This window comes from Pollicipes pollicipes, unplaced genomic scaffold, assembly GCF_011947565.3.
Source record: "Pollicipes pollicipes isolate AB1234 unplaced genomic scaffold, Ppol_2.1 Scaffold_6052;HRSCAF=7182_pilon_pilon_pilon, whole genome shotgun sequence".
Taxonomy (NCBI): Eukaryota; Metazoa; Arthropoda; class Thecostraca; order Pollicipedomorpha; family Pollicipedidae; genus Pollicipes; species Pollicipes pollicipes.
The window spans coordinates 10,172,962-10,199,756 of record NW_023596805.1 but is presented as its reverse complement, the minus strand read 5'-3'; the positions used below and the strand labels follow the sequence as shown (position 1 = coordinate 10,199,756).

The window sequence follows — 26,795 nt, the reverse complement described above, 5'->3', positions numbered from 1 at the left end:
AGCCATCTTTGCGCATTGTATTCCGGTTACGAAAGCGTGCGGGCGGGGAGGAGTGGGACTTTTCCGGAGATAGGGTGACTGCCATCTTGGGGACAAAGGATCACCCCACACACTTAGAATGTCTTTGAAAAGAATTAATAAGGTATGATCTAGTATGGATGTCATGAAGGCAGCGCCGGGAGTCTTGGTTCATGACCCAGTTGCCATTCAATCGTCGTAGGACTATGTTTTCCGACCTTTTATGGTCATGCATGGAAATAATGCTCTAGGTATAGGGCCTGGCTCATGGTTGCTTGCCTGTGCCTGCTTATCATGTGGATGTTCAAGCATGCCTGCATTTATAGCCTCCCAACTGGTCCCCTGCCATATCCCTTGCTATTATCACATGTTAAACTTTTCCAGTAAGGAAAGATAATTCACCAGTGTGTTTTGAACCATCCAATATGTTTTATGTAGTTTGACTCTGAGGGGATGGTTGATAGCATCCAACCAATCTCCATGGTGTTGAGTGTCCATCTAAAGCCGTAGTTGACATGTCTGATGTAACTCTGCATTGTTAAATAATGAGTAATTCAAAAAGGCATCACAAGCAATACCTCAGCATGCAGATTCAAATTCAACATGCTCCTGACATGATTTGTTTGCTAAATAGTCAGGTATGAAACCTTGGCCAAGACCTTATCCTGGTTGATTTAAGACAATGCTGACTGCCACAAAAAAGTTATTGAGGGTCACAACCAAAGGAAGTGCTGTTGCAGATAGCTTTCCTTCCATCTAAATTTATGTGTTTATTGTAAATGATCGTGCATATATAGTGCTGTTGTTGGACAATATATGTACTAATCTGTATAATATGCTATGTTATCCACCAGATATCTGTACATGGTGCCTATTATCTACATGACTGGGTCCAAAGCATTGCTGAGCAGAGCTTGTATTGCTAATGCACCACCCCAGATAGACCATTCCAGTTTTCATTGCACAGTTTTGCATTGTTTTTTTTAGTTTGTTTTTGTTTTTTGCCAGACAACTGAGGGATGCATGCGGATGCAGTGCCATAGCATAGTGGTTGATTATTGTTCACCTGCTTTGGTCAAACCCAGCTTGTGTATTGTCTAGGCCTGGCATTGTTCATGCTATGGGGCTTTTGCCCAATATTACCAGATCATAAGTTCAGGATGTTTATGCTAGGCTGCATGTTGAGCAGATAATAGGCATTTTTAGTACTGGTTGTGTACATATCATTTAAACTTGGCAAAACAGCCTGACACAGGGAATGGCCTACAATTTGAAAGAAGAGCAAAAAACATGCTTAACTGGCCATGGTTATCAGTTATTTGGCACATTGCCAGTGAAAAACCACTGTCTGCTTGGATTAAGGTGCAGTAGGAGCAGTGACATGCCCACAGGCTTCAGGTGCCGTGTAAATTATAATGAGTGATAGCAAATAGTAAACCATTTAAAGTTAGCACTAGCCAAGTGTTTTTTAACCAGAATCCTTCCCTGACATGGACATTACATTGGTAGTGAGTTAAGGGACAAACAATAGCAGAGGTATGAGGATATATGGGGACAGTGTCGTTTTCCTCATGCTGCGGCAGTAGCCAAGCATCTTAGAGCAGCATTCATAACCCTAAACCAGTGCAGTGCCTTGTCTGTGTTTGAGTGCAAATCATGTCACTGGAACCTTTGGCACATAAGTCAGGGATAAATCACACTTACATTGAAAATTGGCTCCTCAGGGATCAAGTATGGGAACAAGGACAATACTTTGAAAATGCATTCATGCATTATAATCATATTTTTCATGAGCTCTTTTATTAGTAATAATCTGGGCTCCTGGCTACCTCCCAACATGTCCAGACACTAAGAAGTCAGCATACATAACCTGCTTTCCTCATATAAGTGTGTGTTGGCCAGCATCCTATCAGATTTACAGCTGTTTGGTTGTGTTTCAGGAGCTGCAGGACCTGGGCAGAGATCCCCCAGCACAATGTTCAGCAGGCCCAGTAGGAGATGACTGTGAGTGGGCTCATGTGGCCAACCTGTGTGGGTTGTTGCTGTTGGAAACCTGGCTAGGTTGCAATAGATATGACCTGCTTAGTAAATATGCATGTGAAGGTTACAGCATACAAGGTTTGGGCTAATGAATGCTGCTATTAGGTTATGACTTAGGAATCATCACAATTGTCATATTGCATGAGAACATTGTTCTTAACAATCTATATGATCATGTTCAAGAACCATCTAGGAGATGCATAACTGTGTTTTGTCATTAGATGAGCTGATTTGATTGGTTCTTGAGTGTATTATGTATACTGAATAATATATAGTCTCATGGGTCAGTTCATTAACCTTTTGTGTTGGATGTGGATGAAAGGAGCTTGATTTGGTCACTATATATCATTGTGTATGGTCCCACTGTCCTTAAAGATGGATGTTTTGGTATTTTGGAGGTGTAGTTCCCATGGTTTGTGTATTACTTAATAAATGCTGTGTGTAATTCCTTGATTTGGTATCCTATGGAGAGATTCATTCCTGACCTCCAGTCAGTTTATTTATGCTAGCTACAACTGATGTGTATCTCAATGTATATTAAACCTACCTCCTAAGTGGTCTGTTGTGGAAAGTTGCATCAGTTACATCATCATTGTGATAGTGAATTGACTGATGTTTTTTTGCTTTTGTTTGTTTCAGTATTTCACTGGCAAGCAACAATCATGGGTCCACCTGATAGTCCTTATCAAGGAGGAGTGTTCTTCCTAACAATTCACTTCCCCACAGACTACCCTTTCAAGCCTCCCAAAGTAAGTATACCAACTGCCTATCTTGGCACCCATTTCTATAGTGTGCTGATGATTAAAATTGATTATGTTATCATATGCAAAGCAACAACAACAAAGCCATATTGTTTCCAACCACTGGTTTGGGCTGAAATTTGCAGCCATTGATCTGAGTATAGTTTCATCGCATGAACAAGTGGTTGCTTGGTTGCTTTGTGATGCCTCATATGATTGTCATGGGGCTGGTTCACAATAGAGATAATTTGACATATGTTGATTGTCTGTTGCAGGTTGCATTCACTACGCGAATCTACCACCCAAACATAAACAGTAATGGTAGCATATGTCTGGACATTCTGCGATCGCAGTGGTCGCCGGCTCTCACCATTTCCAAAGGTCAGTGTGTAACCTGGCCAGAACTGTCTCCCCATGCTGCACCGAGGTGGATGGCTCGACTGCAGCGAGCTGGCGCACTAGAGCGGTGATGGGGCACACCTTCGGCACACACTGAGTTATGATCTCTGTTTTTGGGCTTGTTTGTTGGATGTTATGCTCCGCGTACAGCTGCGAGAGAGTGGGTCCGAGTCCGAGAATTGAAGCGAGCTTTTTTCGTTCTCTCGTTACCGTCGGCGTGAGAGACTGCGACGCTGTTGACAGCAGCAGTTGGAGAATGTATCATGCATCAGACTCAACAACACTGTTTGAAATTTTTGAACAACTCTGATCATGACATACATTATGGGCGCTATATGACCTCGCAGTTGGAGCACCTGGAAACCCCAATAATTTCCATTGTCCAAAGACACCCCATGAAAGACGTTCGATCTGTTGATCAAAAAGTGACGTGGGTGGGCGGATGATTTAAGTGCTGGTCACTAAACAGGATTTATTTACTACATTTCTGCCCCAGCAAACTATGAGCTGGCCTTGGCTTCCAACAATTTTGCTGAGCCAACAGCCTTGTGTGCACCTGGGTCAACAGAATATCCTGACAGCTGTTCCTGTTCTCCGAAGGCTCGCGCGAAATTGTTTGAAAGTGCCTAAAAATGTTTCTCCAATTGATTTAGCAATTTTCTGAATGATCGTAATGTAGGTCCAAGCAGAATATGGGTGTAAGTGGTTTTCCCACACACAAATGTTGCTTGAAACAACCAAAACAAATGCGATATGATATCAGATTTTGATGGTTATTTTGAGCTCCCGAAACGCTCAAAGCGGTTACGGTAATGTGGCATCAAGGGTTGATAATTATTTTAGGTTCCCTAAACGTGCGAAAGCTGTTTAAACATTTCACTTTGCCGGTTGGCGTGAAAATAGGCGTCTCCAACTACAATCACGTGCCTAGTGGGTCGAGATCGCGTCACATGTGACTCGACATTTGTGCACTACGACGGACGCTGATACGCAGTATCGCGTCAAGCGAGCGCCAGGCCACCTTCAGCAGTGACCCTCAATTCTACGGCCACTTGAAGGCCGAAGCAATCCGATTTCAGGCGTAAGTGGCATGGACACTCCCGAAAGCGGCAGCGTGGGCAATAAGGCGTAGTGACCGAATGTTAGTACACCAAACGTCGGTGTGGTCAGTGCGATATAGTAGTGGTCTGTTGGTCCAGCTCCAAGTGCTGTATCATGCACTGTTTGAGCTTGTAGGTCACTTGGATGCGCCTTTGAAGAAAGCGTCGCGTGTGTTCATTGCTTTGTACAAGTTCGGTGCAAAAGAATACAGAGCAAGCCTTGTTTAGGTCAACGACGTGACCTTTGTGTAAGAGGACGTCTAAGTCTTCGTAACGCCTTTTCATTTGGACTATGGTGGCGAGGGCTAGAGCAGTCTTGCGTGATCATAACTGTATGACGGGCACTCCGTCCTCTCCGATGGAAAGAACGGCCTCCCCTAGCCGTGAACTGTACAGCCGGCGCTCCGCCGTCTGTGAGGGGGTGTTGCTGTACGGACCGGTGTCCTGCATAGCGAGATAGGTGCAGTCTGTTCGCGAGGGCCACCAGCCGAGCCAGCCGTGCCGGCTTGCGATTGAGGTTGGTACCAATATGTGGTGCCAACGTCTATTCCCCCATGTTGAGGTCAACGGTGGAAACGATGTGCAACGAAGTGATGATCGAACGGCTGCAAATTGGAATAGGTGGTAAGCGCAAGGGGAGGGTAACGCGACGGCCGACTTGCATTGTAGTAACACCTCCCGCGTGTCATTCAGAAATTGTCGGCATAACGTATTCAAGGATATCTGTTGTTGTGCCGACAATGCACGTCCACCCCTTGGACGCATGGGTACACGGCGTAGTTCTCGGCATCCATCAACCGCGCTATCGTTTCTCAGCTGGTGTCCAGAGGTTGTCCCGAAGCATCTGCGAAAAAACGAGCCGTGTCTGGGAATCGAACCGGGCTCCTGCGGGCTGGGAGCGGTGTTGGCAGCGATCATTACGGCGGGCGGCCTGCTATCGGCGGGTCCGCCGACCGCGTGTTTGGAGGCTGACGCTCGGGCGACACGCTCGGCTGACCTCGGAGAGTGCAGGCCGAGGCCTCCATCCCTCCGCCCCTCCCTCCCGTGCTCTTTCTCCTGGCGGCGACGTGATTTCGCGCCCGACTTTGGCCCGCTCCGAGCTGCGCCGCGCACTATTGTGTCAACAGAGGGAAATGTTGGTGAATTACGTTGGCACAGTATCTCTTGAGGAGTTCCAGGTGTCAGGATATTCTAGGCAGTATTCTGAAACGATGCAAATATTGCATACGCCGCGCCCAGTCTAAATGCTGCACACGCTGTGCCCAAGCTTACCTCGTGGGGTACGTTAGCTTCTCAGTAGCCACCCCTGTATCTTCTGACCCCATCTCTCTCCTCTCTCCTTCGTAACCGTCTCGGTGGGATGCGTCACTAATGACCTGTCTTGTGGCACCCGGCCGCAGACAATCTGACGGCCGTGTGCCGTCGCTGGCCGCCGCCATGTGACGGCCTCGCGTATGGCCGGGGCCGCCCGGCGCGGGCCGCCGCCCGCCGGCGGCTCTGACTGACCCGCGTCCACGTGTGCCTGTGTCCGCAGTGTTGCTGTCCATTTGTTCCCTGCTGTGTGACCCGAACCCTGACGACCCGCTGGTGCCCGAGATCGCGCGCGTCTACAAGACCGACCGCGACAAGTATAATGAGGTGAGCACGGCCGAGCGGCACGCAGGGGTGGCAGGGCTCCCTGTCTGCGGCGCCTGGTCGCCTCTGGAACTGCTCTGTGTGCGGCCAGGTCCCTTGTCTGTGGCGCCCGCAGCTTGGGGTGCTCTGTGCGGCTTTGGTAGATCTTTGTAACGGTTTCATGGTCCTTGTGTGAATGCCGTTCCGAATGTGTTTTTGAAAAATGTAGATAAATGTCTTGAGGTGTGCAAGTTTTATAGTGGTGGCTTGTATTTTGGAAAAAATGGCATGTATACCGCGAAAATACCGCATTTCGTTGTTCTTCCGTCCTGTATTCGAACGTAGTATGATCTGTGCAGATGGACGGCTCGTCAGCTCTTGGAACGTCATCTATCCATATTTATCCATACTTTTCATTTTTATCCATTATCCGTCTGTATCCAGCTTATCCATTGTATCCATTTTGTCCGCCCATCTTTATCCATCTTAATCCATCACCTTATTGATACTTTGGTTAGCATTCAAACACTTTAAAAACCTGGCGAATTCAGCTATAAACCCTATTTTGGTATCGTATAATGTCATGCGGGCGTGTCTTGAATGATGCAAAAACAAGTTCCCACTTCCCTCCTCGTTCTTTGTTTCTGTACCCCCGCCTGCACTCCCTTATCCTCCGTGCGGTAGTTTTTGACGGAAACAATGCACGTTGTGTCTTTCTATCAGCTGGTTCGGTCTATTTATGTCGTGCTTGCTATTGACTCATCCGTCACCAGTGGCCCATATAAGCTGGCTATCCAAACAGCATGGCAAAATCGGCATGCGTTTTTGCGGCCCAAGGTTGATCGCGTAGAGGAATATTTCGACGTTCTCCGATTCCAAAGACCAAGCAGCGCCAGTGTTGTAGGTGTTTTGGTATGTTGATTGTATGATTTCCGCGTGATGTACTAGGACCACTGATCCGCATGCTGTATTGCAAAAACACTGGTGCTTTAGAGATGACTTGTCATTTTAGTGCTTAAGTGCGTTACTCAGTGTATCTTGACGGACTTTGTTCATCCGCCTTTGAATGTCAGTGGACTCCGCACTTTGTACCCGAACAGTCTCATTGGCTGATATTTTCGTTGAAATGGCTTTGTTCTGCTGCCGCGAGATTCATGACCAACGTTCTCATTATGACGAAGTTCGTACGATGCATTTCACGCGTGGTTAAGTGTCGCCAGAACATTAGGCGATCTTTCTATTGTTGGGCATCCCTTGCGCTGCGGCTTTTTATGTAAGGTAATGCGTGTTTTTCGACATGCTCGCTCTGCAGCGCTCGCCAGATCCGTTCATGTCACACTCACTGAGAACGGACAGCCTTACGCTGTCATCGACGTGGACATCGTCTGTCTGCTCTTCGCGACCAATCACAGTACACGTCTGCTTACATGTGTGCTGTGATTGGTCGGGCCTCGCTCGTGCTCGTGCGGTCTGTCCTCACTTGCCGATCTCTCCGCCAGGTGGCCAGGGAGTGGACACGCAAGTACGCCATGTGATAGAAGAATTGTCGTAGCGGGTCACGCGGCTGCCGGGCCGGGCCGGGGTCTCGCCGGCGCCCCTGTCCCGCCTTGCCGCCCTCCATACCTCCCCACGCCGCCCGGCGTCCGGTGCCGGCGCGCCCCGGCCGTCCCTCCGTCGGCAGCGCGCAGCGCCGCCCGGCGCGGCGCTCGCGCAGAGCCGAAACAGCGCTCGGCGCAGGGAGAGAGCCGCCTGTCGGCCGGCCGGGTCACGGCCGGCGCGGTGGCAGGGCGCCGGCGGCCCGCCGGTCGGCCTATGTCGGCACCAGTCAGCCGGCGTAGGCGCGTCGGTCGGTCGCGGCGCCGCCGCCGCCGCCCCCAGCTGCGACGCCGGTGCTTGCCGCCTCAGGTCATGCTGCACTCTTTCCCCCGGGGGACCGACTCGTCGGCTCCCGGCCCAAAGCCATCCCTCACCGAACCGCGCCTTCGCCACCGGCCGTCTCCCGGTGTGGACCAGTAGGCTCTCGGCAATCGTTGCGCAAATCCCGTCTCCCTCCGCTCAGCACCGGACGCCCCCCCCCCCCCCCCCCTCCCCCGCCCATCCAAACCTTCCCTTCCGCTGTCGCCGGGGCGAGGCCCGGGTCCGGCCCAACCTGGCCGGTCGGGTTGCGCGTTTCGGCCGCGTGGCGGCGCCACCGTGGGCGACCGCGGCCGCTCCACTGCAAACAGACTTCTTTTAATGCGTGCCCGGAGGCAGCGGCGAAGAGCGCGGATGCCAGAGTGAGACAAGACCTGCTGAGGCTCCGACGGCGCGGGGATGCAGCGCGCCGATCGCTGGAGGTTGTGCTCTTTACATCGGTTTTCTCTTCCTCATCACCGTTTCTTGTCTTCCTTTCCTGCTTTCTTCTCTCTGTCTGCCCTCCCTCTCTACTGTCTCGTTTGCTGTACGGCTTTTCTCGGTGCCCGTGTGATTCAACGTCCCCGTTCTTTTGAGTATGTCCGTGTGCGTTTCCGCCTGGCCTGTTTTGTTACCTGTGACCGCGTTCCGGACTTGCCCCTTTGCTCCAGCACTCCTGTCTCCTCTTGCCCCGTCTCTTTGGCCGTTGTCTTTTTGTACAGTGTGTAGTGTTGCTGCGATTCGACTCTGCGGTAGGAACTATTAACCGAAGTGGTGCTTTTGGTTCACAGTTATGCCTCCGCCTGCCACACCCTGTCCTTTCTCCGGCGTCACGCCCAGTTGCTCCGGGATCCTTCCGTTGTTGTTTTGGCAGCCCTTGTGGCGCCAGTTATGTACCTTGTGCTGATGGAGCTGATTGACTCGCATATTTTATAAATTATCTCTCCGGAATTGGCGGTGCCGCTTAGCAGTCGTGCGCGTGACGGGCGGATGCGCGTCAGTCAGGCGTTGCCATGGCGACCAACCGTGGCGCCAATCCGCGCCGTCCGTCCGCTCAACGCAAACAGGCGCCATGTTGGGGCGCACGCTTTGAAGACCGAACGTCCGGTCTTGGGAGATCACAGGTATTCGTTCGGACGCGTCATGATTGTACTAACAGCAACGCCTGTCCACCCGGTGTAATTGTGAAAACAGCAAACTTAAATAAAGCGTATTCCGTATACAGTAGATGCTTAAGTGTTTTCCTCGCGCCTGGTCTTCGATGGCGGCGACAATGATTGGTCGCTTCTGATCGAAACAGAGTGAATTGGATGCTCCCGTTCGTGAAAATGTCAGAAAAATCTCCTCCAGAGTGCCGAAGAGCACGCGCTCGTGAAACTTTTGTCCTGTCGTCTGTTTTCGATGATGACATTTGAGGGCCGAGGCATTTGAAAGAGGGGTTATTACGGGGCCTTCATCTCCGATGTCTGAAAGGGAATATTCCATATTTGAATATATTGAAACAAACATCGGATTTGATATGAGCTCACTTGTAACATCCGCGTACTTTTAAATGAAAAAGACTGATCAAGGCAACAATATTTCGGTTTAGTGCATATGGTCCTCTGTACGTCATTGATTACGCGCTGCAATGTTTGATGGCACCCTGCAATACCTTCATTGAGGGCTACTTAACGACCGTTTTGTCTGGGAGTCGTTTTCAGGAACGTCAAATATCAGCGACTTAAGCTTATTTTTCTTGGCCTTGTTCGCCGTATGGATAGTGGAATGACAGGATTTAGGTGACGTTATTTTGGCGTCATGGATGCCTGGGCGACCTTGAAATGTCTCCCCAAAATAGTCTGCACATATTTCCGAGCGTGCACCTCAGAAACCAGAGGGGTTAGGTCTGAAGACAGATTGGGGCTGTAAACTTCACCAAATGATCTTCAAGATAGCTATTTCAGTTCAAAACCTCATACAAGCGTAGCACACTCCCTTTAAGCCAGTCTTGCCGAAACAGGGAAGGGACCGCTGTGAATGTTTTTCACGGTTATGCATTGGGCGCGTGTAACTAGAGCCAAATTGAGTTGTTTTACTGTTTTTTTATGGTCACCATACCTGGGTATCGATGTCCGGGGTTGGCATTTGGCGTATGCAACAATGGGTTTAATCAGATAAATATCACCATTGGTTCCAGAATATGTCAGGGACAGGCGAAGAGGGCCCCTCCATCAGCTTACTTATAAAATAGTAAAATAATAACTATTTTTAAAAAGTCAAACACAATAGTAAGTGCCGCACTCAGCGTTAGCCAGTGCAACAAGTTAGTGAAACGAATGATTAAATTGCTAGTTTGGTGATTTGAAGGTAATAGCCATAACATTTAACTGATTATTAGACTCAGTGGAACGAGTTAGTTAAATCAAAGTTAAATGAAGCGTACTGCATGCCCCGCCGAATAGCATCGACAAGAAATGCCAGATCTGCAAGTCGGCGGAAGAAAAAATGCCGTTGGAAAAATCACAGTATATTGATGTCGATTCACTGACGTCGTTGCCGGCTTGCTGTCCGCCACGCAGGCTCACTTGTTCGCTTTATCAGCTGCAAGTTATGGGTCATTCGGTTTGGTCCCATTCACTACACCATGGTGCCAATGTGCGTGCGCAGTCACTGGGACTTCCTACGCATGTTTGACATGGCCAGCGCTACCGATTCTTAATGGACGCCCCGCCTTTCTTTAACCATGTGGTGTACCCTGACTGACAAATACGCTTGATTAGGACTCAGCTTCGCTTTATGATCGTGTAGCAAACTGAATCGCAAAATACCGGATGGAATCGGTATTCGGAATCCCAACTCAAGCCACAGTCATTCCCTCTGATCTGGGACGCGTTCGTGATTAGACATGCGTGCTTCGCCACACCGGGAGCCGGCATGTAGCAGCGATAGTACAAACACTTCCTTCTAACGTAACGTCTAACGTCGCGTCTAACGTCCAACGCACAGTCAGCCGTAGGCTCTGTTATGGTTGGCTGGTGGGTGGTCAACCAAAGGGGTGCACCGAGCTGAACTTGCCTGTTACACCCCGACCTCGTCGAGATCTCACTACACCCCGATACACGTCCAGTGGCCTGACGCCAGGCGATGCGCGCACCGCGTGTCCTGTGACGATGCGGTGATGGGAGATTGCATCGTGACCCCGTGGGAGTTTGCATCGTGACCTCATCCCGTGGGCCACCTCGGCTGCGGAGAGACGAGGGCCCGGCGTGCGGCGGTGGGGCGGACGGATGACGTCACACCGACGGGTGACGTCACGGTCACGTCAGGCGGGCGTAACGACCGACCTGAAACATCAGCACAGGTGACGTCACCGATTGTTTCTGATGGCGGCGAAGTAGGATCTGGCGTTATTCGCTCGGCGATGCGCACGCTTTATTACTTTGCGGTCTTATCACATGCTTGGTATTGCCAACGGATACTATTACGCGACAGTATTAATTTATTTTTAGTTCATCTCTGTTGGTTCTCATGTCAGCGGAGCATACTGTTCACATGTCGTTGGAGATATCAACTGTTACCTGCTGTGGAATTCTACGCTGCCTACTCATAATTTCGCACGCTCATTAATGCTTTAAACGCAAAGTCCATGTAATATATCCTCGCATCCATGCTGCGTGGAATCGGTAAAGATGGCTCCATGTCCTGCGCGCGTGGTTAGATCACCGTTACTCTGTTTTAGTCGGGTCATATCAACACCATTATCGGAGTCATTTTTTCTGCTCTGCTTTCGTTCGATGACATTCGGCACTGACTCTGTGGCTGATGAATAACTTGGAGGTAACTACCAATCAGTTCGCTCGAGCATGCCACGATGATCTGTGGTCCAAAGCTTTACTAAATTTGCATGATTTCACATGGAACATCATTCCAGGAACGCAGGGCGCCCATGTCAATCACTGCGACATGGTGCAGTAGTGCACGCCGGGTTTTACTCAGAGCGAGGATTTGGTGCCTCTGGTATGTCTATAACGCCTCCGGGATAAGGGGTCCTCTTGCCCTCAGCAGCCATTGTTAGGCCCATGCGCAGCCGGAGGTACAAGTTCGAGAAGCCCCGAATGCTGCGCCGGTTCCGGAAACCTTTCCTTCTGCAATTTATGATACAAACACAAAATCTTTTGCAGTTCGCTCCAAAGGCCCTTTGCGGTCATCATGGCCATTCCGCGCTGCCTGAATGGCCTCTGAATTACGCTTTAGAGCGAGGGGGGAGGGGGAGCACGGCCTTTTAATCCGCCGTTGCTGGGCCACCGTATGACCTTTCAAGGCGTTTGTCGTTTGTCAGACACGGTTTGCGGTGACCTTTCAAGCCCGTGTGACGGTCCCGCTTTAGCGCAAATCGGCCCTGTTATCGCTTGACTCTGGCAGGCCTGACCTTTCAAGCGCAGTGCCACGGCTCCGTTGCACGCGTCAGACCGAGCAAGCACCGACCATGCTACTGGTGATGGTAATTATCAGCACCGGTGGGTAATGGTGCTGGTAGTGGTCGTGGTATATGCACCAGTACACTTTTTGAGTAATGCCTTCACTCAAACGCGACCTGGCCACCGATGGGGCCATCGCGGGCTGGTGTCACCGGTCAGAAGCGTTAGCCCGAGCCGTCTCGGTTCGCTGGAGGTCGTTGCGCACCCACAGGGATGTAAATGGAAAAGTCTGTATGCGAATAAGCATCATTGGTATGTTGTGGCATGCTCTTACCGTTGTGGTCTGCAAAAAGATGGCTTTCGTGTGTGAGCCAAAAAGACGTTTGGCAAACGTGTTTGCGCGCCGTGTGAGAAGTAGCAATATTTAAAAATAAAAGTGGTCATTTTCCGACCCTGACAAATGTTTGGTACCATGGAGTTATTCATTTGGCTCAAGAGTGTGTGTCGACCACAGTGGTCATTTTGCACGAGGTCCATTTTAGTTATTTTGAATTAATTGTATGTGGCCAGAGCCTTTCTAACATGTTGACTAAGACAGAGAGTTCCCCACGCCTGGCCAAGTTTCCTTTATTCAGATGTCGTCCCCACTTACGGGTGGTCTAAGAGGGAAGGACTGGGCTGGTGGACTATTGTGAGGGGAAAATAAAAAATGTCTCAGCTACGTCCTTGAGTCTTCGTCCGCTTGTCAACGCGCGCCCGGGTGGCCGGTTGAATACCCTCCACTTGGGCGGGGGGAGGGGGGCAATTTGACCCCTGAGATCTCAAAAGCTAAGAGAGTCAGAGGCACAAAACTCATAGGGCGTGATGGCCTGTAGGTGAACAATGGCAGAAGTGAATTCACTTCTGCTATTGTTTCGATTAAGGCATGTTGCCGGAATATCAGCCAATCTATTTCTCCATTCTCCTGGTTTTTCTCAAAGGAATAAGGTCATTATTACTGTCTCACCTTACAAACGCTTGAAATCAGCTGTCACGTGTCGTTTTAAATAGCAAACAGCCTCGTAGCGCGGCGTGACTAACGCAAACCGATAGCTGTGAAGACAGCTGGCCACAATCCAGGCTGCAGTACCACCACAGTCAGCTGTCACAGGGTGTACCAGCTGGGTCAAGGGCGTGCCCAGCTCTCTCACGAATAAAGTCGAATTTCGACCGCACCACAATCCACGGCCGTCATCGCCTTCAGTGATCAAGACCAGGACTGGTGGCGAAAGTAGTTCCTCATGATGTACGCATCGTGTGGACGCCACTAGGTGAGGACACTGCGGCACCACTGGTATCGGCTTCCGGAGGATCCCACGTGGGAGTAAGGGACGCGTCGTCGTCGATCAGAGTTGTGTCCGCCACCACTGGTATCGGCCACCGAAGGTATCCCCGTGGGAGTAAGGGATGCGTCGTCGTCGGTCAGAGTCGTGTCCGCTACCACTGGTATCGGCCACCGAAGGTATCCCCGTGGGAGTAAGGGATGCGTCGTCGTCAGTCAGAGTTGCGTCCGTTACCACTGGTATCGGCTACCGAGAGTCTCCACGAGGGAGTCTAGGATGTGTCGTCGGCCAGAGCTGTCGTGTCCGCTATCACTGGTATCGGCTACCGAGAGTCTCCACGAGGGAGTCTAGGATGTGTCGTCGGCCAGAGCTGTCGTGTCCGCTATCACTGGTATCGGCTGCCGAAGGTTTCCACGTGGAAGTCCAGGATGTGTCGCCGTCGGTCAGGGCCATCATGTCCACTACCACTGGTATCGGCTACCGAAGGTCTCCACGTGGAAGTCCAGGATGTGTCGCCGTCGGTCAAAGCTGCAGTATCGGTTACCTGGTGCGGGCCGGCCGGCCGGGTGCTGGTGGTGTTGTTGTACACGGTGTTCTCGTCGTCTTCCAGCAGCAGGTTCTGTGGCTTGGGTGATTCGGGGCTGTGGACAGCCGTCAGCTCCGTTTGATGATGCATAGACTCAGCGGCAGAGACGCTCTGACGAGCGCAAGCGGTCCAACGAGCCATGACGGTTTGTTGGATTGCTTGAGATGGCATGGGCGAGCTACGTCGTCTTATCTTACAAGGCTTAGAACTCAGAACCAGAGAAAAAGTCTGGTTTAATTGTGCGGATAAATTTCTTGCAGAGTTACCATCAGCACATTAGACGATGCAGCCACATCAAACGAAAGGAAGCCCTATTTTGCGCTGCTGTTAAATTTCACCTGTAACGTTATTGTCAGCACATGCTGGCCTATCACACTCCGAACACCGCATCAAATCTCATATTTTTACAAGCTCCTGCTGGCAGCAGTTCGCATTTACCGTGCCCCAGTGACGTCACCATACGGACGAATTCTCACCTGAAGTGGCGGAACCAGACTCCAACCACGGTGAGCAGGACAAGGCCAATCACGGCGCACATGGCCACCGTCATGGTCGTCGCCTGCCACGACTTGAAGGCGGCGGCCTTGACGTGACCCTTGCTGCCCGCTGAGATCTCTGCCTGACCTTGATGGCTGCCCACAGACCGCGTTTGGCCGCTGGTCAGCGTTTCTGGAGCGTCAACTGCAGCATTGTGGTCTTTTGAATTCCAGGAGGACGCTTCCTCGTGATCACCTTTTTTCTGCACTGCGCCGTCGTCATTAGCGAAGAAATCATCGTAGATGTGAGGATCTCGGTCATCATCATTCTGTTCGCTGTCATCTTCGTTTTCATCTTCGTCTGAGTAGCTATCACCCAATGACCGATCCGTGTCTGGTGATAAGTAATCGGCCGCGTTAGCATGGACTTGTGCCTCAAGTTGTGTGATTTCTCCTGCAATCTCTCGTTCTCGGGCTTCCTGCTGCAAGGCACTCGGAGACTGCCCCGATCGTATTTCTGCCACAACTTGTTTCACCTCCCTCGCGATCTCCTGCTGTTGCGCCCCATGTTGCGATCTGTCTGCATTCTGCGATTCTGCTTCAGCTTGTTCGATCTCTCTCGCAACCTCTTGCTGCTGTGCTACCTGTCGTGATGTATCAGAAGAGCCTTGTCCCGATTGCGCTTCCGCCTCAGCTTGTTTGATCTCTCTCGCAACCTCCTGCTGCTGTGCCACCTGTAGTGATGTATCAGAAGGGCCTTGCCCCGACTGCGCTTCCGCTTCAGCTTGTTTGATTTCCCTCGCTATTTCCTGCTCTTGCGCCTCGTGTTGTGACCTACTGTGGGGTTGCCCCGACTGCACCTCTGCCACCACGTGCTTCACCTCCCTAGTGATCTCTTGCTGCTGCGCGGTGCGGTCCGCCGGTGCGGCCGTGGGCTGGGCCCCGGCCTGCTGGACCTCTCGCGCTACTTCCTGCTGCTGGGCGCGCTCCCGGGCCGCGCCGGTGGCCTGGTGACCGCGCTCCTCAGCCTCCAGCCGGCGCACCTCTCTGGCCACCTCCAGCTCGCGGTCCAGCTGCTGGGTGGCGCTGTGGCTCTGCTGCGGCTGCGAGCGCCGGTGCCGCCCGATGCCGCCCAGCCTGCTGCTCGCTTCCTGCCGGCCGGCGGCCGTCGAGCTGAGTGGCCCGTCTGCCGTCGGGGAAAGCGAACATCAGTTGTGTGGTGTCTTCGCCCGACCAACTCACCGTAACTGTCTGGGCCGCGGCTGTAGTGCGGTTGAAGGACGCTGAGGGGAACCACGTCAGGCAAGCAAAGAGGAAGACACGAGCTTGATTCGGGGAGGTGTTCCAGGCTCACAAGACACACACCTTGGGACTGCTGGCTACCAGCGTGTGCAAACGAAAGAGCCCAAGGGAGCAGTCAAGCACATTAGGTCCACTGAGATTCAATCTGGTCTCGACAATTTCGGCTTCAGAACTCGCATATGGGTAAAGAACTCCTCCAATGTATCCATAACTCTGCTGACATAGCAAAAACAGGGTGTTAAGCGTTTGTAACACAGCTTTCCAGCTAACAGAAACATCAAACTAGCTGACATTAGAAACACCATGCGCGGCTGGAGCCAGGTGACTGGCGACGGAACCCTGCCGAAGGCTGGACGAGGACGGGCCTTCTCCGCAGTTCGCCCGCTTCTCTGAGAGGACTCACCGCTGACGTGGTGAGGCGACCCGTCCCGCTGGAGGCTGCTCAGCAGTGGAGTGCCGCTCACCGGAGCCCCTGCGTGAGTAGCGCACGTCACGCTAGGCCCGTGTGCGTTGACTTTGGGGGTGCATTGGCCCACAACACGCACTCGCACAACACCCATTGCGAGTTTGTGTGTGTCTAGGGAGAGGTGACATTTTTTGATCCTAACAAAATGGTAAGATTTGACAGTACGAAGAAATCAATATCGTGCCTTGAGTTCCCACATTCCTTGCTCCCTTCCTTTACTGTTACCTACATCCTAGCCCTTGGCACCCGGGGAGCCTCATGTCGTACAGTCCAGATCACTCATGGGTCGCGTTAACGCGAAAATAGCAGCGCCCATAATAATTTATACCCTGGTTGTGCATCCACTGCCGAATAGAACGTCTTTTAGGCAACGAAATCAGACACCGCCCTCACCGAGCGTGATCGGCATCATAGAGAGCATGCACGCGCTGAGCAACATCAGCATCACGCGTATCAGACTTTGAGTAGCGTATCAGACTTCGAGCAGAGTCGACATCAGACACAGCATGCACTCATCGAGCGTCAGTTTCACCAGCTTCACTAGACACTCGGCAGGCAGCGTCAGACACTTAACGAGCGACGTCAATATTATTCGTGGTAGGTCCTCGTCGACAAGGTCCAAGGCATCGCCGTGTACTCGTCGAGCAACGTCAGAATCACAGACAGGTCCGACGCGCTGTCAGGCACTCACCGAGCAACGTCAGAATCACAGACAGGTCCAACGCGTTGTCAGGCACTCACCAAGCAACGTCAGAATCACAGACAGGTCCAACGCGTTGTCAGGCACTCACCAAGCAACGTCAGAATCACAGACAGGTCCAACGCGTTGTCAGGCACTCACCGAGCAACGTCAGAATCGCAGGCAGATCCGACGCATCACCGTGTACTCGTTGAACAACGTCAGAATCTCAGACGGCCACAGCCGGCACACGCCCAACAAAACGCCAGTATCCCAGACAAATCAGGATATGCTACGAGCACTTATGGAACAGCCTCACTCACTAAATGACGTCAGCAGTAGACAAAACAGCAGCACAGCAGCTGCTTGCCGTGGCCTTGTGCCTGTCGCCGACAGCTGGAAACGCATGACGACCCCTGAAGAACGGTGAGTGAGAATCAACACCACCGGACAACTGAATTAATCCATCCGGTGACGTCACTGGTAGCCGATGTGACGTCACTGAGCGGCCCTCTTGGGAGACGTCCCCTACAGACGCATGAGATTCGTCGGAGTGACACCCATGTGCAACTAACGAATTCCAAGAACACGATTCTTCTGGATTGGGCAGCTGATGAAAGAACAACCACAAGAAAAAAGAATAACTTAAATTGCTACGAATGTGGGATGCCCGTGCCATCAGGTCTCAACTAATGCTACTCATCAGCTTTTCGAAAATCCACGAAGACATTGCTGATATACTTTGTTAACCGTTCAAAATGGTAAAGCGTTATGCGTACTTCCTAATGTGCGCTTGTGCCTAAATTCAGATTCAATACAATGCATTGATAACTAGTTTACTGTAATACGATCACAATGAGGTATTTCAGGGTACGCGCAGACCCCACGACGCCGTGCGTGATCATCAGATGGCGTGGTAGACTGACATACCACGTGACGTCATTTTCTGCTCTGCATCGCCTGCGTCTTGCATCTTACCTTAGCTTGGTCCGTGCGTGCGCTACTCCGCCTTAAGGTCGGCTTCCCAGCGTCCCGGCAACACCTTCGCGGTCACCCTACGCGCAGGCAGCACCAGGACGCGTGCGCAGTGGCCAGACAGGGTACGGTGCGATGCTCACTCCACGCGCAGGCAGCACCAGGACGCGTGCGCAGTGGCCAGACAGGGTACGGTGCGATGCTCACTCCACGCGCAGGCAGCACCAGGACGCGTGCGCAGTGGCCAGACAGGGTACGGTGCGGCGCTCACCCCACGCGCCGTCGGTCGCGGCGGCTATCTCGCCGGAGATGCGATAGCGGTCCGCCGCCACTCTATCGCGGCCTGACTCAGACCGAACAGAGACCAGACCAGACCAGATACCGTCCTGCAGACCAGCCTGTCACGCGGCTGGCTGTGGACTGCACTGCAAAGGAGACACGGCAGAACCGCACGTAGAGGAACGGGTAGGAGTTGGTGTTGCGGCTTGTTAGGCTCTAGTGGGGTAACGGGATGGTTATGTGATGTCTAGAAGTCTGCAGTTCTTCATGCGGGGTGACTGGTGCAATGTTTCTTATCCGTGTAGGCCTTAATCAGCGGTGACTAGTAAACGTTCTACCGGAAGTGCGAGCATTCCGGGTATGACGACATGAACACCAAACACTGGTGACTACTGGCGCCGTGGTAGACAGAGGAATATAGAGCTACAATCTTAGATAGGAGGAGATCGTTTCGAGTTCTTGATCGGCCGCTAACAACAGTCAGTCTTGCTCTTCCAGAACGAGCCCAAGCACGGGCAAAACGAGAAAAACGCGAAGCGAAGCACGCCAATGATGAGATCCACGTGTAAAGGCATTTGGCTTTATGTGTGGCAACCAGATCCTTTTTACTCTGTTACGGAAGGAAGGAGTTGTGGTGCCCATCTGAGAACTGGAAGAGTGAGGCCTCGGGTCTGGAGATCTGCGGGTGCTTATCGCTATATCACTGGGGAGTTACGGTTGCAATCCGGGGATATAGTCAGAGGCACACACTTTTCAGCAATGTATGGCATTTTGTTTAAAGAGAGTGCTCCACATATGATGATGTTGAAGTAAGCATTAAATATGATTAAATATGCTCACTTGTAACTATTGGCATGCTTGTAGGTTTAAGAGACTGCTCCAGACAACACATTTTCATAATTTAGTTAGTAAGCTTCTCAATACGTCATCGTCTGATTACGCCATGGAACATGACGTCAGAGTCGCTGCCAGTTGGCCGTGTCAGCATTGCTACGGTAGCGGCCGTGCTGACTCGGTTGTAGTATTTGAATCTGCCAAGAGATAGAGCGCCTTCTGCCGCGTGTCTGCAGAACCTTTTCATCGTTATGTGCGCGTTTTGGCACTTATTGAGGTAGTCCTGTACATTTGTACACACACACACACAAACGCACGCACGCACGCACGCACGCACGCACGCACGCACGCACGCACGCACGCACGCACACACACACACACACACACACACACACACACACACACACACACACACACCACCCGCACGCACGTACACCCGCACGCTCGCACACACACACACACACACACACACACACACACACACACACACACACACACACACACCACACACACACACACACACACACACACACACACACACACACACACACACACACACAGACACACACACACCACACAAAACACACAAACCACACACACATAAATTATATATATATATATAGATATTATAATATATAGATATATATATATATATATTATATAATAATATATAATACTCTATCTCTCTCTCTCTCTCTCTCTCTCTCTCTCTCTCTCTCTCTCTCTCTCTTCTCTCTCTCTCTCCTCTCTCTCTCTCTCTGTCTCTCTCTCTCTCTCCCTCTCTCTCTCTCTTCTGCGCTCATTGAGGGGGTGGCATTTGCGTGACGTTTGTAGGGCGTAACAAGCATCTGGGTGACCTAAAATAGTCTGCGCGCCGTAATAGTTTGGACTATTTCGAGGGTGTCAAGCTTAGAAACAAGGATTAAGCCTAAAAATGACATGCTGTGACTACACTGAATGGTCTTCAGAACGGCCGTCTCTGTTTAAAACTCCATGCAAATGTGAAACACTCCGTTCAATGCTCAGTGCAGGTTCCGAAGGGACCGGATGGACGCCATATGACAAGTGCATTCGGTACGCTCCAAAGCACAAATTAACACCACTGTCATCATCATTACGAACCGGTTCATCTCTGATCATCTGCTGATTCGAGATGCAGCGAAAGGGGGCAAACGTCTTCGCGTTTTTCAAGATTGAGACAGCTTTTGAAGCTTTCTGTCATCATGGCATGCCTGTAGATTGCCGGGAGCTTGCTCGGCAACAGTTGGCTGATGCAAGACGGCTGCGGATGGGAGAGCGACAGGAGCAAGATGGCCGACATCAAGCTCAGTCAGCGACACTCGGGCCTGTAAATCTTCTCCGGACGTGGTAGACTCTTGGTAGAGGACTTGGTAAGGACTTGGTAGGGACAAAGGGACTTGGTAGACCCTTTGCAGGGCATGACAGCACTGCAGCCCCTGAGTCTTCGTTCACAGTCAGCATCTTCATGAGTGAAGCACTGGCATTTAAAACCAACTGAGACGTGCCTAAGAATAATACGCCAGTCTCAGACAGTTTCGGAATTTCATACCAAGCTCCAGCAGCCGCGTGTAATACTTTTCAAACTGACTTCAGTCGCATAAGTGCAGCAGATAAAGAAGAATTTCAGCCGCGTGCGTGCGTGCGTGCGTGTGTGTGTGTGTGTGTGTGTGTGTGTGTGTGTGTGTGTGTGTGTGTGTGTGTGTGTGTGTGTGTGTGTGTGTGTGTGTGTGTGTGTGTGTGCGTGCGTGCGTGCGTGCGTGCGCCAACCGCCAGCGCGACACGGTCCTCACTGGTTAGTACTTTGACAGCAGGAAGGATCTGACCTATGCTAACGCGAGACATTTGTGCCGGGAGGAGCAGGTGGCTGTGATGCTCAGCACAGAGAAGAAAACAATCGAGTCTTCACCCCACGCAGTAAAGTCATAACCAGCGAAGTCAACTCCAGGCAGAATCCTTCGACTATGGAGGGGACATGATGGCTCTTCAGTGTAAGGGCGCCGCGGTAAGCGCTGGACGACCTGGCGTAATCTGCTGACTGGTTCAGCTGGTCAAGAAGGAGCTTGTTCGCTGGCTCATCTGCCAGCTGCGTGCCAGCGAGCTTAATATGCAGCAGCTCCTCAAAGAGCTCAATGGCTTGACAACTGGACCGACGTCATTTGCGCGACCGTTGGACGAAGCGGTGACAGCAGTGTGTAAACTGCCCAGCGGCTGCAGCAGCTATACATGAGCTGCCGAGCGGCTGCAGCAGCAGTACATGAGCTGCCCAGCGGCTGCAGCAGCAGTACATGAGCTGCCGAGCGGCTGCAGCAGCAATACATGAACTGCCCAGCGGCTGCAGCAGCAGTACACAAGCTTCCCAGCGGCTGCAGCAGCAATACATGAACTTCCCAGCGGCTGTCATGCAGTTCAGTCCGACCAGTGGCAAAGTGGCCTGGATGACGGCAGCTGCGGAGACCGACCTTGGCCCTGACCAGCGGTTCCTCCATGGCTGATCTACCAGCGTCCAGAGCGGAACGGTTTCGTCCCACGTAGCGAGCCGTAAAATGGGTCCCTAAATCAGGAAGGTATGGTTAGGCTAAGGCTCATGTCTTACACGCTGACATCTCCAAGATGTGCTCTGAGTCGACACGTTAAGCTTAATAGAAGTCACTTTCAGATTTGAAGCAACTTACAATTTTAAGATAGTAACGTAACATTTGTGTGCTTTGTCCGATCCGCTGGTTTAGTTGGCTAGAGCGTCTGTCGTCAGATCCACCCACCTGTGGCCGGGTGGCTTCGAGTCGCGTCAGTCGCTCGCTACTTGGTCCTTGACAACCATGACCTGCGACCGGTGGCAGCGGCCGCGCTTAAGGTCAGGTGACGTCAGGGGTCAGCACGGACCGTGCCGAGAGGCGCGTTCAGCTTTCGTCACAAAATGCGGCCGTTGACCTGGTATTGCCTCATCGGATGGTAGGGGTCAGGGCTCACAAAGCAAGCATTGCCTGGCGTGACTCCTGATCCCAGAAATAGATCCAGTTAAAAAGTCCCGGTTAAACGTTTCACAATAATTTATAATGATAAGACAGTAGTAATAGGCTTATTCCTCGAAGAAAAACTAGGAAATCGGAGACATAGTTGGGTTGGTATTTCGGCAACATTTTGACGTTTATCAAACAACAGGATTTTTACGCACGTAAAAATTAATATCGTGTTGTCGCTGTGTCTGTGTTGTGACAAGGCTGGTGAGATGGCATCGGTAGTGGAGTTACTTTGCTTACAGAAATATTGTTCTTGTTTACACGCAAAACGAGTCGACATGCATGTCCCGTGATCACTTGCTTTCTGCCCAGCTACCGATGTCTTTGGCGGGTAGCAAATGTCTGAACTCGCTTGCACACGTACAACAGCATGCTATACGCATTGTAGGTTGCCCATACTCGGTGCACTTTTACTGTGAATATGCATATCGATGGAAAATTCAGCATCCAGCTTCAGGACAAGGTAAAGTATCTGGTGCACCACTGCATACCGATATCGTTCCAAAAAAAGTTTTGTCAGTTTTTTTTGTCAGTCAAAAAGTCATTTGTCAGTGAGTCAGAAAGCGTGTTGCATTCTCTGAAGCTCTGGAGTTCTCTCCCACACCACATGCAGAAAACAATACTGCCAGTCGTGGAGGTGAATGCATGCTGCTTTCATCCCGCTGCTGTGCCTTTGGCGATAATCAGTGACAAACACGCCGAGATTAGAGCACGACGGTGAAGCGGATCGAGAAACGCCACCTTGATCGCAGGCAGGTGTTCGTTTGTTCACTCCGTCAGGTGTAAACCTCGCTGCTAAAGATTACAGGCAGATGTCGTCCGAACTGCAGAGCTGGCGACAGGGCCGCCATCTGCAAAACAGCTGAGGGGAATGATATTAGAAGCGTTATGAGGAAACCAGACTTAAAGGGGATTCTCCACATTTAAAGATTTTGAAGCAACCATTAGATATGATGAAATAAGCCCACGTGTTTCTGCCTTGGGTATTGGCATGCTTTTAAGTGGAAATTACTACTCTAGACAGCCTTTCTCTCTCTAGTAAATAGCTCCTCAATGCATCATTGCTTGATTGCGTCATCGAATGCTTGTATGACGTTGAGGTGCTGCCAAGCTGGCCGTGCGAAATTGCCACCCTAGCACTCACTTGTAGTACTTCAAACTCACCGGAGATGACAGAGGCAGTGCTGGAAGTGTTCGCTTAGCCAAATATCGTTGCGTGTACGTGTTTTGGCCCTTTCTCGTGGTGTCCTTGCATATTTTCTGGGAGTTTAGGATGTTTACTTGCGTTCGCACACTCGGCTGTGACGCTATTCTTAAGTTATTCGATCTGTCTTATTCCCGTAATAACTGGCAGCCATGTTCAGCTTCTTGAAGTATGAAGCACAAAACGTGATTCGCGGTTGAAACTCTCACAGCTTCATCAACATTGACTGAGGGCTTACTGACACCCACTTTATGTGTAAGTCGTGCTCATGGACGTCAAACCTGAGCGGACTGACGATTATATCTGTCCTGGCCTTGAACGTCGTATGGCCAATGGGACGACAACATTTCAATGACGTTTCTATGGCAGCATGCATGCATACGAACAATTGTATACGTACCATATACATAAGAAATTTTTGCCGCACAAACATTCTTGCCCGTTCGCTTTTCTCTCATTTTTGTCCCATAATAGTACGATTCCATTCCATGTTGCATTCGTGATTCCTATCACACGAACATTCGCCCAAGAACATTTGAGTACAAACGGTTGCACGCGTACTTCTGTCACGCGAGCTTTTTACCATAGGCACATCTGCCGATGAACAATTGAGTATGTAGGTTATGCAGACGTACTTTGTCCATGCGTATTTTCGTACTCAAACTGACGCATCACTGCACGCGCGTGCGATGTGAGCGCCACCTCCCAAATATAGAGGGCGCTAGCGGACTAGCACTGTCGGCAGAAGACGGTTACCAAAAGGCCTTAATATGGAAAGAAGCGCAGCAGCCACAAGCGAAAACACGGTCCGTTACGGGGTGACAATCGCGTCACTTTTCCTCGTGCAATCTTTCATCACTGTCATCAAAAGGCAAACTGTGTTTCGAGAACGGCAATACCTTAACCGCTCCCTTCCCGGAAGCACCCAAGCACACACTACTCCGCGGGCGCCCCACTGAGATTCTTTGATACCTTTGAAAGGCGACGACGGCAATGACATGGAACGTACAAAACCTCGGTGGTCCGGTGAGAAAACTGATCCATACTGCGTTCCGTGAGACGCATCATTCGGACGTGGTGGCACGTTGCATAAATACTGCTTTGTCCGCCTGCACAACAAACCACTGCTTAATCTGCTTCCATAGCACTCACTGCTTGCTCCGTTTGCATGCCATCAACCTACTGAGTTGCTTCATTGCGTTGCTCCCACGTCACATCCGTGCCCGGGAATGCTCCTGCCCCAGTGTTTAGATCTCGAGTGACCTCACGCCGTTTCGCTCGCGGTGGTAACGGGCTCCAGCCGTCCAGTCGGGGACAGTGTGGTTTAGCTGGCGGAGCGTCCGCCGCCCGCCCGCGGAGTGCTGGGTTCGAATCCGGCTCCCGGCAAAGGCTTTATTGCACCACAGGTAGTAACATTCTCTTAGGCATCATAGACTAGTGCTGTAGCCTGCCCCATTCCCCTAAGATATGCATGTTGTATGATGTATGTTCGTTGACAACCTCATGCCCATTGGCGGCAGGGGGAGTGCACAATCCTGCCAGGCAGAATATGCCTGAGGCGTATTTTTAGGATTCGATTCCGGAACTGGAGGTACATGACACTATGGGTTCAGACTCCCTATCCTGAACTATCGAATATCAGTATACCAGGTGCTGGTATTACAATGTTAGGGTGCAAACATTGGTTATATTGACAGTACGCGCCGTTTCAAGTTGGGCTTATAAGCACGATTGACATGGGTTGAGAATGGCTTAGCAAAAAACAAAAATCCACTTTTCGTTAAGTCGCGTGAACTCATAACACGCGCCATACCTGTGCTGATGCAACTAAAAAAAAAAGTGTCGAAAATAATAAATAATCCGAGCTGCCACACCGCCACTGCCGATACACGGTTTCACGCTAAGGTTCGCACAAAACACAGAGGGCGAGGCCTGAGGGTTGCGATGAACCGTACCGAATTTAGGATAAGACACTTCCTTATCACGATCCTCAGGCACTCCGAACACTGTCCGTAACTCACAAACATCTCAGGGCTTGAGATTTTTACGTCCTGGCACCCAACAATGCACGATACCACCAAGGACTGCCCCAAGCACAGAGCTGAGCCGAGAGGAATCGACGATCCGTACCAAGTATAGGGATAACATGAATTTGGAAACGGGCATCAGGTGTTTATCCCAACGGGTCTGGAGCTAGCCTCGGTGAGTTGAGAGTATGGGGCACCCTTTGACACACAGACACACTTGATCATGACACACTCGTTGGCACATAAACACACTTGATGACATTTAGTTATGCTTGGACAGTTGGACAGGATCCGTATGTCCTGACGTTCCAGTCACCAGCTATCCAGAGGGCGTGCAGAGGGCCCCGGTCACCAGCCAGAGGTCACCGAAAGGGTCAAAGCCACCAACCAAGAGACATCGAAAGAGTCCGGATCGCCACGGAAGACTGCCACGTTGCGTCAGCGTAGCGTAGCGCTCGGACAGCAGCTGTGCGTCGCAGCAGCACACATCACCGGTCTGCCACATCGGCAGGTGTGCTGCGCCAACGCGACGTGACGGGCGTGCGTGACACGCCGAACCGTGACCTTAGTTGGTGACCTTGGCCCTTTTGCTAACCGCTGACTGGTGGCTACTACCCTCTGCACGTTCGCTTTTTCGATCGCTGTTGCCAGGCAGGTCACGATGTCCCCGTTCAGCTGCCCGAGCGATTATCAAGCCTCAAAAACCTTTCATCTCCTCTTCTCCCGAGTGTGTTTGTGCGTAGTCCAATGGCACCGATTATCTGACCTCTCCGCCACACCCCGTGAGCACGGAGAACGGCTTGGCATCACCACGGTAGCTCCAGAGCAGGGCGGCCAGGCTGGCAGCGGAACGTGTGATAACGACCCAGTACTGCCGCCCATGGGCGGATCCAGAACGCCAGCTTTGGGAGACGCTTAGGTCCATGAAGATGCAGGGATTTTCAGATGGTCATCGGATTTTGCTTCCTACGATCGCAAGGAGGGTTGGAAAGTTAACTAGTTTCACACAGTTTATGTTTCACACAGGTGCTTTCAGCCTCTCAAAATCCAGAAAGTGCCAATCACACCTGTTTGGAAATACCCATGGCATGGGTTTTCAGTGTTCCAGGTCGGCGGCATATAAAAATACTTAGTTAAATAGTTGCATCTCTACTTGTCACAGGTACGCGGCAAATAGAGATGCAGCATGTCAAGAAATGGACGTCAGCTAGAACACACTGTTGGCATTTTTTTTCTTTAGCTAGTCCGATCTTGGAAAAGTCCAAGCTCGGCTGACCTTTCACGTCGGCGAGCAGCACGCTAAGTCTAAATAATGTTCTGCATATAGGATATATAAGAAAAAATAATACCGCCTGACATGTGCACCTAAAAATGAGCAGCGCAGTTTAAAATTTGAATTAAAT

At 51.1% G+C, this 26,795-nt stretch overlaps 1 protein-coding gene and 2 long non-coding RNA genes across 3 annotated transcripts; 1 reads left to right on the top strand and 2 right to left on the bottom strand.

The window, feature by feature from the left end:
- The first annotated feature begins 3 nt into the window (after positions 1 to 3).
- On the top strand, positions 4 to 7,587 carry eff (ubiquitin-conjugating enzyme E2 eff). The gene is made up of 6 exons (XM_037228228.1): positions 4 to 142; positions 1,959 to 2,022; positions 2,698 to 2,807; positions 3,074 to 3,179; positions 5,832 to 5,935; positions 7,411 to 7,587. The coding sequence occupies exons 1-6, from the start codon at positions 119 to 121 to the stop codon at positions 7,444 to 7,446; spliced, it is 444 nt and encodes a 147-aa protein (XP_037084123.1). The 5' UTR covers positions 4 to 118; the 3' UTR covers positions 7,447 to 7,587.
- A 2,710-nt stretch (positions 7,588 to 10,297) lies between these two features.
- LOC119104591 (uncharacterized) lies at positions 10,298 to 15,632 on the bottom strand. Its single transcript, XR_005094972.1, has 3 exons — positions 14,589 to 15,632; positions 14,071 to 14,167; positions 10,298 to 11,130 (listed from the first exon to the last, which is right to left on the bottom strand). It is a non-coding gene; the product is annotated as an uncharacterized LOC119104591 (long non-coding RNA).
- A 104-nt stretch (positions 15,633 to 15,736) lies between these two features.
- On the bottom strand, positions 15,737 to 18,283 carry LOC119104908 (uncharacterized). Its single transcript, XR_005095013.1, has 4 exons — positions 18,014 to 18,283; positions 17,359 to 17,451; positions 16,294 to 16,362; positions 15,737 to 15,774 (listed from the first exon to the last, which is right to left on the bottom strand). It is a non-coding gene; the product is annotated as an uncharacterized LOC119104908 (long non-coding RNA).
- Between the last annotated feature and the right edge of the window lie 8,512 nt (positions 18,284 to 26,795).